The 18,940-nt window shown below is 38.7% G+C and overlaps 1 protein-coding gene across 1 annotated transcript in view; it reads left to right on the top strand.

Moving 5' to 3' along the window:
- Positions 1-18,940, top strand: part of LOC139686289 (pikachurin-like) — a 342,727-nt gene that overhangs the window by 315,359 nt on the left and 8,428 nt on the right. Inside the window, exons 6-9 of the mRNA XM_071583431.1 lie at positions 5,207-5,441; positions 10,933-11,102; positions 17,821-18,047; positions 18,490-18,781. Coding sequence (XP_071439532.1) covers positions 5,207-5,441; positions 10,933-11,102; positions 17,821-18,047; positions 18,490-18,781 — 924 coding nt within the window. The remainder of the gene's footprint in view (positions 1-5,206; positions 5,442-10,932; positions 11,103-17,820; positions 18,048-18,489; positions 18,782-18,940) is intronic.

Below are 18,940 nucleotides of genomic sequence, written 5' to 3'. Positions count from 1 at the left end.
ACATTTCATTTCAAGATTCCTAATGCAGTGGGCGTTCGGGTGGGAGTTGCTCTTTTTCCAAAAATTTAGTTAAGTTTCATTAAGTGAGTGATTCCCAGTCTAGACCCTCTAATAATTTTGGCAAGCTACTAAGTTTATCACAACAACATTTTACAAAACTAGTTCCTCTACGCTGCACGCACACCAGTTCGGCAATCAATCCAATGTCGTGAGAATCCCATATACTTGCAGCATATTCTAAATGAGCCCTAACTATGAAAGACAGCTTTGGTCTTTATACTTTACATCACGTTTCCCCAACGCTCTCATATACTAATTCTTTGTCAGCCTGTCCATATTTCCCCGTATATATTTTACCCAAGAGAGGGCGTGAGTGAGTGTAACGCCAACGTATTAAATCGAGTCTACACTGTCTATTTCGGTATCCCTGATGCAGTAGGCGTTCGGGAGGGAACTACTCCTATGCCAAAAATTCATTACTACTTAGTTTACGCACCTTCAATCTAAATTCCATTACCTCCCATTCTTTGTCAATAATATTAATCATTGCCTCGCACTCCGGGACTCAACCTCTCTTCCTAGGACACCGCAATCACCATGGCGATACTTGATTAACTTACGCTTTAGGTGCTATTGGGGGGGGGGAATCGATCATGAAGGAAGGGAAACATTTTACCAGTTGGTCTCCTGCGGAGAACTGACCTTTTTTGATGAATTGGAATTTGAATATAGTAATAATAATATAATACTAATAATATCTGCATCCCGTTTTTATGATCAGATCATAAAATGAACGATAAACTGCCCGATACATATTTGCATTCATATAATCATTTTATTAGCATAGGTTACCGGTTAAGGATCCTTCCTTTGACCCTCTTAACTGGAGGGTCTAACGACCGCAGTGGAAAGGATGAAAGATACTTATAAGTCTTGGTGTCTTAATTTTGGTCGTCATCTTTTTTGGAAGTTGAGCGGCAATGTAGAGCCAAGGATTCCTCAGGAAATCCAGTTCCTTTTTATCGAGAAGTTCGATCATTCTTTGAGTTTAAATGCCTGTCGTCCGAAAGAGAATTAGATGGCACAAAAATAATTTTATTGGAATTCCAAGAATACGAATGAATATTCGCGTCATAAAATTTTCTTTTCTTTGATTCGTAAGTAGTAATGAGAAGAGGAGTATTTGCTAGTGTAGAATGAAGAGTAATGACTTACCACTGTGCTTGCTCCTTCAACTTTCAACAAGTGTAGGGCATAATTTTCGACTTTCTACCGTAACAGAGGAATGCATGAAGCCATTGAATGATTTCATTCTCATAAGATTACTCTGTGGCATGTTAATGAATCCGGAAGAACGCTCTCATAATAATAATAGTGAATTAAAGTCGAACAGGTATGAGGCCTTAATGAGGTCATCCCACGTCAACTTGAGGCATTTTTATGGATATCAATGCAATGATCTCTCTAAATTCCAGTAAAAATACTTTTTACCTACCAGTTTTGACGATTCTGTATCCCTAGTGATTGACGGAATCGTTAGATATTTTAGTACCCTGGGAGACACCGCTAGGGTGTGTAGCAGGAGGTGAATACACACCAGACTAATTTGGATCCGAATATGACCCTACCGCGGTCGGATAATATTATTCTGATCCCTTATTGCTCGCGGAAAAAATTGCGACTAAAATCTGTCCGTTCTACACTTAATCTCTCTAATTTAATTGACATGATCTCTCCTACCGTGGTACGATTGAGGTACTAATGCATTTTCAATATCACTACTAAAGAGACATCCATCCAATTGAACATTAACTTAATTTCAAAAATTAATATTAATATTTAACTCTAGCATCCTTCCAATTATTCAGCATATAACCTTCACTTCAATGGACTGTCGATTAATATTCCAAATTTTAAACGTTTTTATCTCTATAAGTAATATTGCCACAAATTTGGGTTAATGCGTGGATACTTTCATCAACAGAATATTATAAAAGATATTATCACTGAATAAATGTGTTTTACAAACCAAATATTTTAAAATTTATTTATTTTTATTTGATATACTGTTTCAGTCTTCACTTCGTGGAAGTATTTATTATCCATACTAAAAAGATTTTTTACTTTCCACAGATAATAAAAATCTGTGTAAAAGTACAAATTTTTTTAGAATGGATATATTTATTTGAATAATATTTAGCTCCATTACCCTCTTTTCATGTTACGGATCAAGAAGGCATAATTTCTTCCTCAGTCGTCAATACCTCTCATGTCAGGAGCGAAGCATCGGAGATTCCGTGCACTTCAACCTTTTTTAGTTTTTAACTAGAATCGAAATAATCTTTTGATCAGTTTGACCTTGGCGTCTGACTTCGGATCGACAAAATACCGCCAGTTGTTTCCTATCTTGTGAATTTAACTGAATGAATCATTTTATCCGTGCGAAGACCACTAGCGTGGCCGGAGGGGAGGGGATCCAGTGGTAGGGGGATCCGCCCCGGGCGTACCCTGGGTATACTGCAGTGGTCAGGAACGGAGGTAAATTACCCCGAATGGGATAAAAATGCAAATCGCTAAGTGCGGAAAACTCAGTGGATCACCCTGGATGGATGGATGGAACACACACTAGTTACACCGCTAACCAAAACCACCATTTTTTACAGTGCAACGAACTAAACGTGTTGCAATGAGGACAGTAAAAAATAAAACACATTCTCTTTTAAGAAAAAATAATTTCCCGTAGATCATATACTGCACCATTATTCTGGCTGTATATCGTATATGATGTGAATGTCAACCTTCCTCTTCTTTCCTGATATCATTATAATCTCGGTGGTTGGCTATTCGCTCCATAATAAGCCATACATCGCAACACTTTTCGTTCCCGGCATTCGGTTGAAAAAGAAAGGGAAAGAAATCTGGAGGAATGGAAAAAGGAATCTGAGGATTAGTAATTCATCTCAAATACAAGGCATGCACAACTATTAGATTTTCGCAAAAAGATTGCATTCATGATTTCGTGAAATGACCTCTTTGCAAAAAATCACGACTGGTTGAGTGACATAAGAGTCACCTCAACACATCAGCGATTGATGCGGCGGGTGATTTGAACGCCTTTGTGGCTGTTCCCTCTACCTGCTGCAGGTTAGAGCTTGGAAAGTAGCTGTTAAATGTTTTTGAATGAGTTTTTTTAGTAGTCGAACTTATAAAACTTTGAATGTATCGTGTTTAGAACATTGTTTGAAAGTCTATTGCAGTGTTGTAAATTTTAAATTCCCATCACTCCAAAGCTATGCAGGTCGTTTGTTGTTAATACGTACGTCGACTCCGAAAGTAGAAGCTAAATTATTCGATAGTTTGTACAGTCTCCGCTACATGTTGACCGGAATAGAACACCTCAGCCATTAGGGACTCAGTTTATAATAATTAAGTGATTTCTGTTTCCATACCACAGGGAATAGAGAAACACGCTATGGATTGGAAGGGCAACCAAAACTGCACCGCAGTGATTTCCAATGAATGAGTGTGATGTGATGCGGAGAGAAATGTAGTCCCCGAACCTTTGATATTTTAGTACCCTCCAAGCCACCACTAGGGTGTGGCGGGGGGTGAATACACACAAGACTCGAATATTTTTACCTCACAACATAATTCTGATCCCTTATCGTTTAAGGAAAAACTGACAACTCAAATCTACCTTTTCTACACTTATCTCTCCAATTTTATTTGAATGATCTCGCTAGTGCGATGGAGGTAATAATACATTTTCAGCATCACTACTAAAGAGACATCCTTCCAATGTATGCAATAGATTAAATCTGTAATTTAACCTTCGCTCAGTGAGTGAATCCCAACATAGCTCCTCTAATATTTTGCATACGCAACCAAGTTTATCGTGAGAAAGTTTTACAAATTCAGCTCCTCTACGGTGCACGTGATCCTATTCGGCAATCAATCCAACTTCGTCAGGATCCCATATACTAGATAAATATTCTAAATGAGGCCTAATCAGCGAAAGTTCATATTTCTCTTTGACATTTTCATCACATTAGTACTCATCACACCCAGTACTCTTCTAGCAAATCCTAATTTTTTCCCAAAAAACCTACATATTCCCCATATGTGTGTTACCCAGGTGAGGCCGTGAGTGAGGGTAAAGCCTAGGTATTTAATCAAGTCTGCACATTCCATTTCGGTGTTCCCGATGCAGTAGACGTTCGGGAGAGAAATGCTCTTTTTCCAAAATTTCATAGCTAACGCACTTTTTTGAGTAAACTTTAAGTAACCTTTGCATCAAAGCGGGAGGACGTCCACCCTCGGATCTTCCAGTTGGTTCTAAATTTAACGAGTAACTATTTAGTAGAGCCTGAGAGAGCATGAGAGCAAAAATTCTCTGGAGAAGATTTCACAAGCTTTTTAATGGAGCGGCCTTCATTATCATTATAATAGTATTAATTAACCAAAAAATATATGTATGCATATATATTTCCAATGAGGGTAGAGCTCAGCCCGAACTAAGTCACAATGAGTATAAAATTCACTCATAAACGGATAATAGAGTCTAGATCTTCTCCCTTATTTGCGTTGTCCACGAATTCCAGGCAATGATCAGATGATCCCATCGCTTCAATTTTAGATTGGGTTATTCAAAAGGCATGACCCGAGACGCGAGCCGGCGACCTTCCTGTCGGCAGCTGATTGCTGTATTCGCTGAGATACCACGCTTCCCAAATTAATCGATTCGTAACAAGTAATAATGCACTATTAATAATATAAATTTCGACCTCAGTTTCGGCATTACTTCGTCATCTTCCGGCTTCACTTTAAGATGACAAAGTAGCGTCGAAAACGAGGCCAAAATATATTGCATTAACAGTGGAATGGTGCTTTATTTCGTGTGCACTACAATTCGACGATGAACCCTTAGTCTTTGAACTTGTACTTTGGGATCACGAGACACTATACTTTGGGATCACTTGATCCTCTTGGCCCTCCGGAGTCGAGAGATGCGACCAGAAACCCCCTCCTGCCTCATCTCATCCCCACGCTGACTCCTGGCACGCTATGGTGCGGCGAGCGTGTGTGGCACTGCCCTTGAAAAAATCACTTTCTGTGCCACCTGATGATAGAATGGCAAGGGTGATTTCCATGGGGACGCTGGCAGATGTGAAATGCTTCACCGCATCCCCTTAATTTTTCTCCGCAGGGCCTGTTCTCCCGGATCACGTTCCGGGAGCCCCTCTTCGTCGGAGGCCCTGGGAACACGACGGGTCTACTCGGGGGCGCCGCCGAGGACGACGGCATCGGGGCCGCCAAACTCCCCACCGACTCCGGCTTCAAGGGCTGCGTGCGCAACCTGGAGGTGAACGGCAGGACGTTCAGGTTTGCGACGGAAGACGCGCCTGGCCACCTCGGTGACGCCATGAAGGGCTTCGACGTCGGTAAGTGGGACACGGACCTGCGAGTAGTATCTTGGGGGTTATGCTTTTTAGCCAATGGCGATTAGTGACACTGAATAATTCTCGTTTTATGAAGGGAAATTTAGAGGGAGAGTTGGCCTTATAGGGTTCAATATTAGACAAACTGGTAAGACCCTGGAGGCTCAAGATATTTTAGGAAGCTATATGTTCTAAGTTTTCCATTTCATTAACAATATTATTCCTTTTGTTAGTCTTGTCAAATGATTTTATTATTCTTTTATATGATTAGTATTTGTTTAGTCCGCCGGCAAATCATTTTGGCGAACACTTTAGTATCCATTTAAGGGCTCTCAGATATATGAATCGCATACCGCTTTAAACGTAAGTAAATTTATTTTTAAGTAGTATTGGTATACAACTATGTAAAATATGTATATGTGTGTGTATTTATATGAATGTGTGTAGTTTTCAATAATTTCAAAATATTAAACTTACTCTGCTCTATTTATACCCTTAAATGGTGAATACGAGTAATCGTGGTTTTTATTCGTAATCCAATTTGCTTAGGTCTGCAAATGTGATGATGTGAGGCACTGGTGCCGCGGAAACTTTTTCGTCCTCATATGCCAACGGTTCGTCAGCGGTGTGAGTGGTATTTCCACCCGACAGTTTCAATGCAATGAAATTTGATCTCGGATTGGTAGTCAAAGCAAACCTTAACTTCTCTTTCCTCTGACGGACGGTCCATTTTCGCCGATAGGGTAACTCAATCAATCAATTTAACAAGATTTCATCAATTAAATCGTTTCAGATTGGAGTTTCTAACGCTCTTGAGGAAATGAACGCGATTGATTGATGTTCTCACGTCGTAACGTGCCTTTTAGGGTCGTCCAGCGCTTCCAGAGTGTGATACGCATTCGATATATCTACCACCGCTCCCGATCCGCGCTTTACAAAATGGGTAGGTCGAATGGATCGTGTGGTCTCCTTTCTGTGCTTCAATATCACTATTCATTCCGCAGTGAGCATTTCAAGAGGTAAAGTGAAAAATTTCTCTCCTTCAGTAATATTTTGTTTTCTATGTGATGATTGGATCTAATATACATAATATCTCTGCCATGCATGTGGACTTAAATTCAACCCTAAGTTAGGATTTAAGTGACTATCAACCTTATATTATACTATTTCAATAGTCCTTTGTCGATTTTCGTACGTTTACATACCGTTTTATTTTATTACTTGATTGATTTAGGGGATGGGTATGGTGCCTAAGATACAGGCCTCCCACCAAGAGGGCCCGGGTTGTAAAAAATATTTTTTGTTTCCAATCCTGGAGACAACAAATATTTTGTCAGTGGTATCCCGATCCATATCTGAGGTGCTTTGTTGAGAGCACTTAGTGTGAGTACGACGTCCGTCGGATGGGACGTTAAGCTGAGGATCCCTTGACGCCTTTCAATAAGAGAAGACTAATGCCATCGCCGGGTTTCCCTCCACCCTTTTTTTCCCATCCACCCTTAATGGCGCCAATGACCTGAGCTGTCGGTTGCCTCCCGTAAAAAATACTACTTGATTGAATCGTTTTATGAAATCTGTAGGTTGTAATAGTTATTTTTTGCTTAAAATGTATCGATCGTCCTCGGATTTAAAAATAAATGACTCGTACATCCTGGTTCGCGAATGGGAAATGCAGCCTAAAGCGGAAGTACATCCGTCTGGCGATTCCTTTTCGCAAAATTCGGGATACTAGACGACCCTTCTCGGCCTCTCCTCCAAAAGCACCTCATAGAGTTCCCCTCTTGGTGACCCTGGGATAATAAATCTGGCGCTCGACCACTCCCTCCCTATTATTCATCCCGCGCACAAACGTGTCTCCCTTAATGTTGAAGGCCGATACCTTCCCTCCCCCTTCACCCCCGCCCTCGTGCCCGGCCGTGATTTGCAGCCGCGGGTCGTCCCCCAGCAGGTGGCGCTCCGTCGATCACCGGCTCATCCCCGCGACGCGGATACAACGCCCGGGACGCCCTCGTAAAAATCGCTTGATTACTCGTCAACTCAAATCCACCGCTCCTTGTAACTCTGGTGGAAATTTCCTCTCACACCTGGCGCGGACCTCGGGGAGTGTTTTTGCGGGAGAGAGTCGTTCTTTGTCGTTGTGCCCTGCTGCACTCGGGGAGGAAAATTAATATGGCACGGAAGTGTGCATACTTCCGAGACCGCGGCCAATATTCTCTTGATTTGGAGCCATTCGGGTATCTCCTAGTGTCCCTTGCGGGTGGTGTTTCTAATTGAGAGTGGCAATTAATGACCCCCCTTTCCCGCTTCATGCCTTCGGTAAGAGTGGAGTTTGTTTTATAGTCGTGACCGCGCTCGTGGAATAACCATGGCCATAAACATTAAAGTGCGATCCACTCTCTCTCTCTCGACGCCTAATCCTACGCCAGAATGGCGGAAGAACCTGTATCACTTGCTGTCTTACGGTTATCCCCGTGGCCAAGTCTCTTTTTATGTTGCCGCAAAAAACATGTGAGAAGAAATGTTGTTTAAGTTATTTCGTTTTTCTCTCTAATCGATGAAGTTTCCCTGCCATGGAAACCCGACCGTATCATCGGCGTTTATCAGTACAGAATGTTAAGTCTTTAATTTTTTTTTCAGTTTTGAATTTGTGCTTTCAGCCAGATGATTGGGCCACGCTCTAGGTAGCGCAGCCACCTTATGACCCGAAAATACGCAGTTATGGGCTCATTTTTAGATATTTGTGCACGCAGATCCTGATGACGGCGTTTTGGTCTCTGAGAGAGCCACAAACAAGCCAAGGGGTCATCGTGAGTCCATGGAGAAATGGAGCAACTAAAGCATTGCTTAGAAAAAAATGAGCATGCGAAGGAAGGGTATGGAGTTTGTTTACTTCATTCCTTTTCCTCACTCACGGCTTTCGAGAGGGTATCACTCTTATTCAAACAATTCATCCCTACGCACTTTTTTAAGTTTAACTCTAATTGCCAAGTGTCGCACCAACGTTGTATAACATTAAAATCATCTGCTAAATACACTTTATTCTCAGGAATACGTATATCTTTGTAAATCACTACTTCGTCGGGAAATAAACATATCTTACTAGTAACTACGGAGTCAATATCGTTAACGTAAAGTAGGAATAAAAGAGGTCCGATAAAACTTCCCTGTGGAACACCTGAAGTAACTTCTACTGCATTTGAGCTAACACCATCTATGACTACTCATACGCGACCATTAAAAAGTCTTGAATTCTGCCGAAGATATTTTTATCTCTACCTTAGGCTTCTAGCTTTGTGAGTAGTTTACCATGAGGTACTTAGCTAAAAGCTTTATTGAAATCTAGAAAAACCGCGTCCTCCGGAACATTGTTCACTCCCGAAACAAAGATAATATGGAAAAAAGCACAAGTTATGTCTCTCAGTCTTCACCCTTATCAGGAGTTAAGCATGTGTAGGGCAAGACGAAATGTGCCACGCAAATCTCCTGCAATCATAGAATATGTTCAACGTTTACTTGCGCATTACGTCCACGAAATAATTAAATCCCTCGATGAAAATTCATGCGATTTACTCTACGTTTTCTCGGCAGCAACTAAATTTGCCAAAATGATTCTTTTTGCTAGAACCATTGATTGAGGAAAGTACCACACCAAGAAATAGATATATTTACCATCCCTTGACATTGCAGTCATAGTATATTCTAATCTGCCGAGAAATGAAACAAATTGTCGATTCATACGTATATTTGCATGTTTAGTAGTCTTAGGAATTTCGCTGCTCCTAAAGTGTATATCAAGTATCCCCAAATCGTCTTATTTTCGGGTCGTGATATTTTTCCAAGACATACATGAATCAATGATCATCAATTGCACAATCAATTCATAAGTTAATGAAAACAAAAAATGGAAGTATTTGTGCACTAATTATGTATTACCCGATAGTCCGCTTGCGACAGGCGTCCGGTGTCTTGCGGATGGGCAGCCGGTCTGCGGACCACTATTTTCGGACAATCTGGGTAAAATGCCTCGCCACCCTAAACTCAGTGAATGGCAATCCTCAGTTACACCGAAACATCTCCATCCGAATCGAGATTGATTTAAGCGAAGAGCGCGAGTTCACTCCTAGAACAGGGCTGCCGGACTCGCGACGGGCTTCCGGCCTGATCGACGACCGTCACCGGGGTGGCGAATTGTGAGCAGCCGACGTTTCAGGAGCGACATTAAGATGACTAGGACTAGAACTCAAAGGGCTATTTTTCGCAATTTAATTGGAAAAGCCATTGAATAAGGACCTATTGGGATTAAAAACGTGTATTACATATAGAAAACTCACGGTTATATGCGAAATTTGATACACGAAGGTGGTCTGAAAGGTGCCTGACCTTTGACCGGGGAAAAATTTACTTGTATGATGGGATTGGGACCCTAAACTCCAAAGTCGGCCCCTTGCTCCTCCACGCACTTGACCCTCCAATCCTCCCACTGCCGGGAGCTTCTTTTAGAATGGTGCTCATCTCCACCTTCGTTTTTTCCATTAGTCCTCCTCCCTACTCCCAAAACAACCAGAAGTTGCCAGGAACCATATCTGGAGAGTAGGGAGGTTGATGAACGACTGAAATTTCATGTTTTGCCAAAAATATCTGGATCAGGTGTCTTTAATCAACTCATTCAGTCATCTTGAGAGAAATTGAACAATGATGAACAGAAATATGACAGCAACCACAGAGCGGCCAGCAAGCAGGGGCTGCCTCTCTCGAAGGCGGAGAAAAAATGCAAGTATATGCATTCAGCGGTCTCCTTCCACTGTGCATAGTGGCACCGTCCTAGCATCAACACTGTGTGGAAAATTCAAGGTTTTCAATTCATTTTAATAGGGATATATTATAAATATGTATCTCGATTTTAAATATTATTACTGCTTTTTCAATTTTATAACTGCATTGAGTTAGCATTAGTATCATCTAAGAATACGAACATTTTCATTGTACATGTAGACACACTAGCACATGGCATATTAAAGGTAGAAAAACATTTTCACACGAAAATGTATTTTTCTAGCATGAAATCTATTTTCACTTCGATTTAAGAAAATTTAGATTTTTTTGAAATGTTATGATGTGAAAATAATTTTTATTTTATGAAATTATCTACCTGTTTTTTCCATGACATTAAATGGGATTACATGGCATATTATATGTAAACATGATATATTTGTCAAATATTTTAGCCACTTGAAGGAAGAATGATCATTGCTAATCAAACTGAGATTTACATTGATTGTGTCAGTTTAACTCAAGGTATCTCTTCCCTGACGTTTTCATTGGTCTAGACATTTGAAAATAACATTCATAGCAATTCCAAACCCTTCCTTGCACATCTTTCAAACTCTCTCCTCATCTCCTTCTTGCCTTCCCTTAGTCTATCTCTCCTTCTCCTTCATGGTTAGAAGACCACAGCTCTTTTCCAGCTGTCACAATAACTACACCTTAATTGCAGGTGAATGTGAGATCAATGATGAGGGAAGCGTGGGGTGCAAACATGACGGCAATGGAGGCACTTGCCCTAGAGTGGAGGATTTATCATCTACTGACCCAGACGAAGGTTCCAGAGCTCCATGTCCCCCTACTGGAAGGACTGACCCCCCATGCAAAGGCCCTGTTATCCATGTAAGTAGTTTTTCACTGGACTTTTGCAAGGAATGGCCTGAAAATTGCCTGTAAGAAATGGTCTAAGCAAGGCCTGCAAACTTACATGATATTTTTTCTAGTTCATAGCAGTTCAAATATTGTTCGCATAAGTAATTTTTCAGGTAGTAGAAGTCTATAGGGCCTAACAAATTGATTAACTGGCCTGCATCTATATGTCTGCTTAGTCCAAGTCTATCTGTTATGAAAATCCGTCCCTAGTTTTTTGTGAGTCTCCTCAAGTTGTCTTATTATCGCTCTTTATGATAGCTATAGTGTATGTTTAATTATAAGTTTATAAATTACTTTCTTTCAAATAGGCTGAAATCTCACTTTAACACATTAATGAGACACTTTATTAGTTGACATTTCCTGGGTGAAAAACTGCAAATAACATTAGCAGAAAGCAGTTAAATGGTACATTTCTAATGAGGTTGCTAAAAAGTATCAGACCCTCGGCCGGGGAAAAACTGATGATAATCTGATGGGTTTGGAGACATGGTCCCATTCAAAGGATGCCTCTCTTGCTATTTTCACACACTTAGCCCAAAAGTCCACCTTCCACGGCCAGAAATACTTCTGGAAGGCATCTTTTGGAATGGCTTGCTTCTCTCCCATCATCTCCTCTCCACTCTCAAATCTAAGGCCTTTCAGTGACATCTTTCTCTTCGGAAATAACCGGGAATTGGCATAAACCATATCTGGAGGACTCAAAGTTTGGTGGATAAATAAAGTTTTATTTCTTGCAAGAAAACCTAGATGAAGTGTGATAAATGAGCTGGAGCATTGTCGCAAGGCGCCGGCTGGTTTTTTGACTTCCACAGGTTTGGTCTTTCATGACAAACCGCACCCCAAAGAGATAGCAGAGAACTTCTCTATCTAATTATTTTGTAACTTTTTACACTCTTTGCGGGGATTCATGATGCATACATGCTGGCTACAGTTGTCAAAGAAGACAGTCATTTTTTTCCACACTTATCACACTTGTTGGGCTTTTGAGGATGAGGAATGACAGGGAAATGAATGACATTGTGATGACTGCTTTTATGTCTGAGTTGTACCTATGCATCTATGACTCATCCCCGGTTATCACGGTGCAGAGAAACTAAGAATTGGTCCTGGGGGAGTCCAACTTGTCCAGCACCATATCAAGATGGAGTTGTCTCTGTTCTTGCCTAAGCAGCTCAGGTACGGATTTCGTAGCTACTCTTCACACATCCAGGTTCTCCCTTTAAATTTCATGCGAGGAATCTTTGCTGACCAATCCCATCCACGATCTCTCCTGCACTGTATCATGATTATGTTTCATCAATGAATTCTGTACCTTCTTGGTAGCAGCTGCCCTGCGTGACTCTCCAGAATGCTGGTCACTCTCCACAGATGTGCGGCCATTTTCTAAATATGCAAACCACTCCTATATGTGATGCCCCCTCGGCGTCATCTTCGAACACGAACTGAATCTTATGACTTGTTTTGGCTTGGTAATCACCCAGCTCCTGGAAAAGATTGAAGCAGCATCTTTGCTCTATGCATCCTGCCATCTCGAGTAAACTGGTAATCCGATGGACAGGTAGTTCAGCTCATGCATTGGCTAAAAAACACCTACTTACTCGCAAAGCAATGTTAAATAAATTCACCTGTGCTCACAAAGCAATCCTTCACACATGTGGAGAGTAGTTCTGGACTAGCCTCACTGCAGTGCATAGGGAAATGTGAGCTTGGATTCTTTTTAGACAGGTCTCTTAATATAAGTCCTAAAATTTAACAGTTTAGAAATTCTACATGGATCATGTTGATTAATATTCATACCCTACTGAACATTTTCACTTATCGAATTGTATTAACATTTATGTGCATATTTAATTATTTATTATTTTAATTACAAATGCAACTTTTACTTATTGTCTTTTCTTCATGGACCCTAGTACATTTTAATCTTGGTAGTTGTAGATAACTACCTATGACAATAACCTTAGAACCTATAGGACATCTAGCATAAGTATCCTAAGTATTTCTGAGTGCCTGGATACTATTATCAAACTCTGGTAACTAATGAGTGGTCAGTGTAATACCACCAATACATTGTTCATGCATGTATGAATTGAAACTTGTGGCTTACATACTCGAATACCACTGATATATTTTTCATTTCCGATAAGTTTAGACATAGCTATACATAGACCAATTTATTTCATGTGCTCATGTAGCTTATATATATGTACTTTAATAAAATTGATTATGCATTTTTAACCTGGAAGGCATTAGGCAAGCACATTATTATTTGATGAACATTTGGTTAGATGCTACACTCAAGTACAGCAGCTCATAAAGCCTTCTGTGCATTTTTGTTTAATAAAGAGGCACTGGAACCCTCTCAAGTAAAAAATTCTGGAGATAAAATAGCTCATCATATGCATACCCATTCATATTGCTCAACATCAGTGAACTAAGGTCATCATAAAGATTGAATCCTGAAATGTTAGATCTCTTCAGATCTGTGTAAAGCAAAATGACTTCTAAAAGTGGAAATGAAGTTTACTTATGGGGAGATAATAACAATGCCTCTGAGAAATCACTCTACATGCAGATATATGAGTGTGGAGAGCCTCTGAAAATATATTTCTCATAATACAATGATGGGCTTTATTCAGTACCATAAATGAAGTGTAATGATTGGTTAGAAGTGAATCTCCCTGAATATAGTGGTACAGATGTAGAAGACTGCTACATTGATGAGGAATAAAGATCTACAATGAGTGTTTGAAAAGTCAGGGTAAAAATGAATACTTTAATTTTTTTTTGCTAAATAATTTTCAGTTTGTAACAGTGTATCCCTTTAGACTTATGCATTTTGATCCAATGCTGCTCCAGTTAGTACTCTGAGGGTGCCAACTCTGTTGTATAGGAGGAATGGGGAATGAGTTTGAATTATGACCCCATCATTTTGGTGGCCACATGCACAGAAGACTGAGCTGGTGCATGTTGATGATGGAAAAAGGTTTTTTTTTGTGGGCCAGTTGTAGGCATTTTTCTCTCATCTCTATTTTTAAATGATCTAATAGCAATGTATATGAGTATGAATCTGTAATAGCTCAACCCTTTCTAAGTGGTCTATGAAAACCTATTCCTTTTAAAGCTCAAAATAGAGTCACCATAATCTTCCTATTTGAAGGAATGGTCATCACTTTCTTTGGAGCAGACTCCCTACAATTGCTTGTACTGCTTCTTAGTTTCAAGCATATGTAGGTGTATCCATATTTCATCCACAAAATCAAAACAATTTCTGAAAAACCTCCTGAAATCACTCAAACAGCTGTAAACTGACCTTAAAACAAATCATATTATTTGACTTTCATCAACTATGAGCAATCATATTGCAGATAGCTTTCTCATGTCCACATGATGCTGCAAAATAAAGGGTACCAATTTGTTCAATATATCTGTAGCATTGGCAATATCATTCACCTATTCTTAACTATTTAGATCAGGTCATGAAAGATACAAAGATAAAAAAAATATGAGTACATAAAGAAATATAGGAGTATAAAAGCTAAATAGAGGGCTGCAGCAATTCAATTCTAGCATTGATAACTCCTAACAATGCCAAATGTACACTGCAGAATTTAAGAAATTTTCAATGCTCTTAACTTATTCTGAACTATACCAGTATAGCTACTCTACTGTGATTTTTAGTGAAACAAATAGACTCCTACCATCCTGGTAAGAAAAATTTCTTGGGGAAATTAAATCCTGTATTCACTATCATATTATAGTTGTCCGTTTTCTAAAAAAAAGAGACAAAATACTTGTTGAGCTGGCAGCTTAAATGTGTAGTTAAAATACAAGTTTGGTCATGTAATGTAATAGCTTGTATAAGGTCTCTTAGACCAATTATAGACACTGATCATCAGTTCTCAATCAAATTAGATGCCATCATACCCCATGAATTGAAGCCATACCGAGTGAAGATATTTTGTCGTATTTTCATCATTCCATTCCATTCATGAAGGTATTTTCATCATTCCATTTTGAGTCAATTGGAAGTGGAGGGTGCCCCTTGCGACTAACTATTTAAAGTTCAAGTGTCAAAGTGGAATAAAATAATATATGCTCGTTCTCATTATTTTGCTGTACCTAAAAGCTCATAGTTATGAGACACCACTTGCAATACAGTACACAGTCTATTATATTGGTCTTAAAATTCAATTGATTCATGGTTAGTGTCAGTAAAATTTGGATACATCTGATAATAATTTGAGTCATTTAAAGATATTGCCTTTACATTGTAAAGGTTTGTTAGAACTATACCTATATAATTATAGCTATAAATTATATTATTATAGCATAAAACTTAAAATTGCTGGAAATATATGTGAAATTGGCAGAATACTTTATTATCTACAGTAGTTATTCTACTCATTACATTTTACACTGAATTTTACCATGCAGTGTCATAACCTGATATTTTCAAAATTGGGAATATACAATTTATGGAAAGGCTGGGTGTCCCAACTCAATGAAATAAAACTGATGTATTTTTTCAATAAATTGATTTAGTTACCTGGAAGAAACTAAATCTATTAATTACCCAATTACCTATGGAAGGTTATGTTTGAGTGCATGTTTCTATCATTGAAAAGTAAACTGTACTTAATGTTGCTAATTAGCAATGCTTTTAAGTTTAGGGGTTAACTTATGCATGTAATAGGAGTACTCTACAGTCCTGTTTCCTATGACCTACATTCCATGTGTTTTAGCTGACTGTGCTCATGATATGGGCCTTTGATTAATTTCATTTTTCACAAAGCATTTTAAAAATGTTGGCAATATTTTATTTGACAAAGATACATATTCTTAAATTACATGAAAAATAACTAGGATCAGTTTAGTAAATTTTTAAACATTTCAGCATTGAAACTTTTGCTAGATATATTGATTATAATTGGTCAAACAACTTCTGTATCAGATATTTTATTTAAAAAATCTGTTATCAACCAAGAGTCAAAACGATACATAATATGTACAGTGGTAGTCATTGCTTTGAGAAATGAAGTACATGCACATATGTGACATCCAAGAAACATACCTCTAAAGTCATTTCACAAGGTACATGAAAGTCCATTCCTCCAATTTCTCGAGAAAAATATTTGCTATTATTTCTGTGGCAAATGGCAATTCTGTTAGTTCTCTTGTTACCATGGTTTTTATTATACATGAATGTAACGTTCATCAGCTATCCAAGAGCATTGCAAGAATTGCAAGGATGTGTATTTCATTTTAGCAAATGCTTACATTGGCATTCCAATGCCTTTCATTGTACTCCTAACATTCTTCAAATGCAATTTCTAATCCATGGTGAAACCTAAAAAAAATATTTTTTTCTTGTATTTGCTTTCTTTTTTAATATAGTGCAACTATTTTAAAATATCAGAAATTTATGATAAATAGAATATCATCTGGGAATGTCCTTGGGATGAGTTGAATAAATATACTGTGGATACTGTATAATTTAAAAACCACAACATTCACTTTAATGCTATGTTAATCAAAGTCTTCTCTGACCATGAAAAAAGCTTCATTATTTCTATAACAGCTATCTTTAACTCTGAGATAGCAGCAGTTTCATCCTTTTTTATTGCCAAAGACTTTGTCTTCTGCCAAAAATCTTAAAAAAATTGTTGGTACCCTGCAAGTCCTCCTAATTTATTCTGTGATCGATTTTTGAAGACTTATGTCATGCCTTGTCATTTATTGCAAGGGTTAATAGTAAGAGTGACAAGACATCCTTAGGCCCAGATGCTAGATGTCACAATGGAGAAAGTTCTTAAATTCATTCATCCCAATTTTTCAGAATTTTTCATATGGTAATCAGATAAATTGCTCTGACCATTTAACTTGAAAAGTCATCTCAAATTTCTTATGTTCTATATGTGATAGTATGAGTAACATGATGTTGGTACCAAACTCTTTCTTGATAACATTTTCTTTTATTTATCCTAAAGGTTATTCCTACTATTATAAAGTCTGATGCCATTTTGGTGAACACTTTTTTCCATTGCACCGACACAGGTACCGCTTTCATCCATTGCAATATGGCTTTTTTGTGATGGCTAGAGCAGCAGCAATATGTCTGTAGGAAGGGCAAAGTTTATTGTAGGGAAGACAGCCCCAGTGGCCTATTCCTGACAAAACCACTCTTATTTTGTGTTATATACTTGATTGTTGATGATTTTTATGAGGAAGAGTCATGAAGACTGTGGAACAAAAATTATTAGGGCATAGTTTTCATTGAAACTTTTTTATTGTACCTCTAAATTTTTTACCGAAGATATATCCTTTGAAATAATTGAGCCACATTCAAAAAGGTATATAAAAGCACGTTGCTACTTCATTTGAACCCCCAACACATTTCATTTTCAGTCACTCCTCAACTATATTTATTGTCACATGCATAAATGAGCTGACTATGCTATGGGCCTTGTATTCATTTTTTACCCAGCTTATATATCCTTAGTATTCTAAAATGTAACTTTGCGCATAATTTCATCAATTTTTCCCTGCCAAGTGTGATGTTCTCCCTCATGAAAAGCACAGATAGAGCAAAAAAGTAAATTCATTATGCCCACAAGATAACATGAGTAAGAAGAGAGGAGCTTCTTAGAGATAAAAATATTGATTCTTTTTCTTCTTTCAATTTTAGGTCCCTGCTTTCAATGGAACCAGCTACCTGCAACACCCTGGCTTGGACTCATTTTCAGTATCATCCTGGCTTGAAATCGAGATAACATTCAAAGCTCAATCTTTGAATGGCCTTCTTCTCTATAATGGTCGACAGGGAGATGGAGTTGGAGACTTTGTGGCAATACATTTAAGCAATGGAATATTAATATTCACTTTTGATCTGGGCACTGGATCTGCTCACATTAGGTCAGTATATTGCCTCATATGTTCATACAACTGACACCAGTCGCAGAAATTATTCTCATGTGACATTTTTTACACTCCCACAGAAATGGAAACATATTTCACGGGATCAGTGCTCTACAGCAAATTAGGCAATGAACTTGAAGTAATTGATAAGTTTCCTTTGTAGAAAAACAGAGTAAAACAATTTTTAGAGACCTTACAAATTGTATTCAGTCCATGGATTCTTGGAGGGTTATAGTTTGCTTTGATACATGAGTTTCCTTTGATGTAATGTGTTTTTTATTTATTAACTTGTTTGATGTTGTCTTTTAATGCTGCATTTGTATTTACTTACAGCGATAAGGTGTCCTATTTTATATTATTGCATTTATCTCTGTCTATTACTCAGGGTAATGTCATTGTCTTTATCATCTGTCATTAGTCCATATCCTTACATTCACAGGAGCGCAAATCAAATCACATTGGGCACATGGCATGAGGCCCGTGTTTCTCGGACCGGCCGCCTTGCCATTCTCTCAATTGATGGGCTGCAAGGAAACCGGGCAATGACCCCAGGAGCATTCACACAACTGTCATTAGGCCCTAAGCACCCTCTGTACCTTGGTGGTGTACCAATGGAGCATGCTGACCTCATATCCCCCAAGGTGTCTCAGCATCATGGGGAACTGATGCCAAATAACCAAGATGGAAGTGGAGGGCCCTCTGTATCTTCATTTGTCGGCTGCATACAAAAGGTCAGTTTTTGCACTTGGTTTCTGATCAACACTATTTCAAGGTATAAAGGTGTCCATGGAAGTAAAAATCCTGACAATTTTCTATTATTTACAACTGTAGAAATTTGACATGTTTTTACTTTACATGAGCCTGTCTTTTTCTGTGTGGGAATTCAATGA

The sequence above is a fragment of the Hetaerina americana genome, unplaced genomic scaffold, assembly GCF_022747635.1.
Source record: "Hetaerina americana unplaced genomic scaffold, ioHetAmer1.1.p SCAF_14, whole genome shotgun sequence".
Lineage (NCBI taxonomy): Eukaryota > Metazoa > Arthropoda > Insecta > Odonata > Calopterygidae > Hetaerina > Hetaerina americana.
This window is presented reverse-complemented; position numbering and strand designations above follow the sequence as displayed.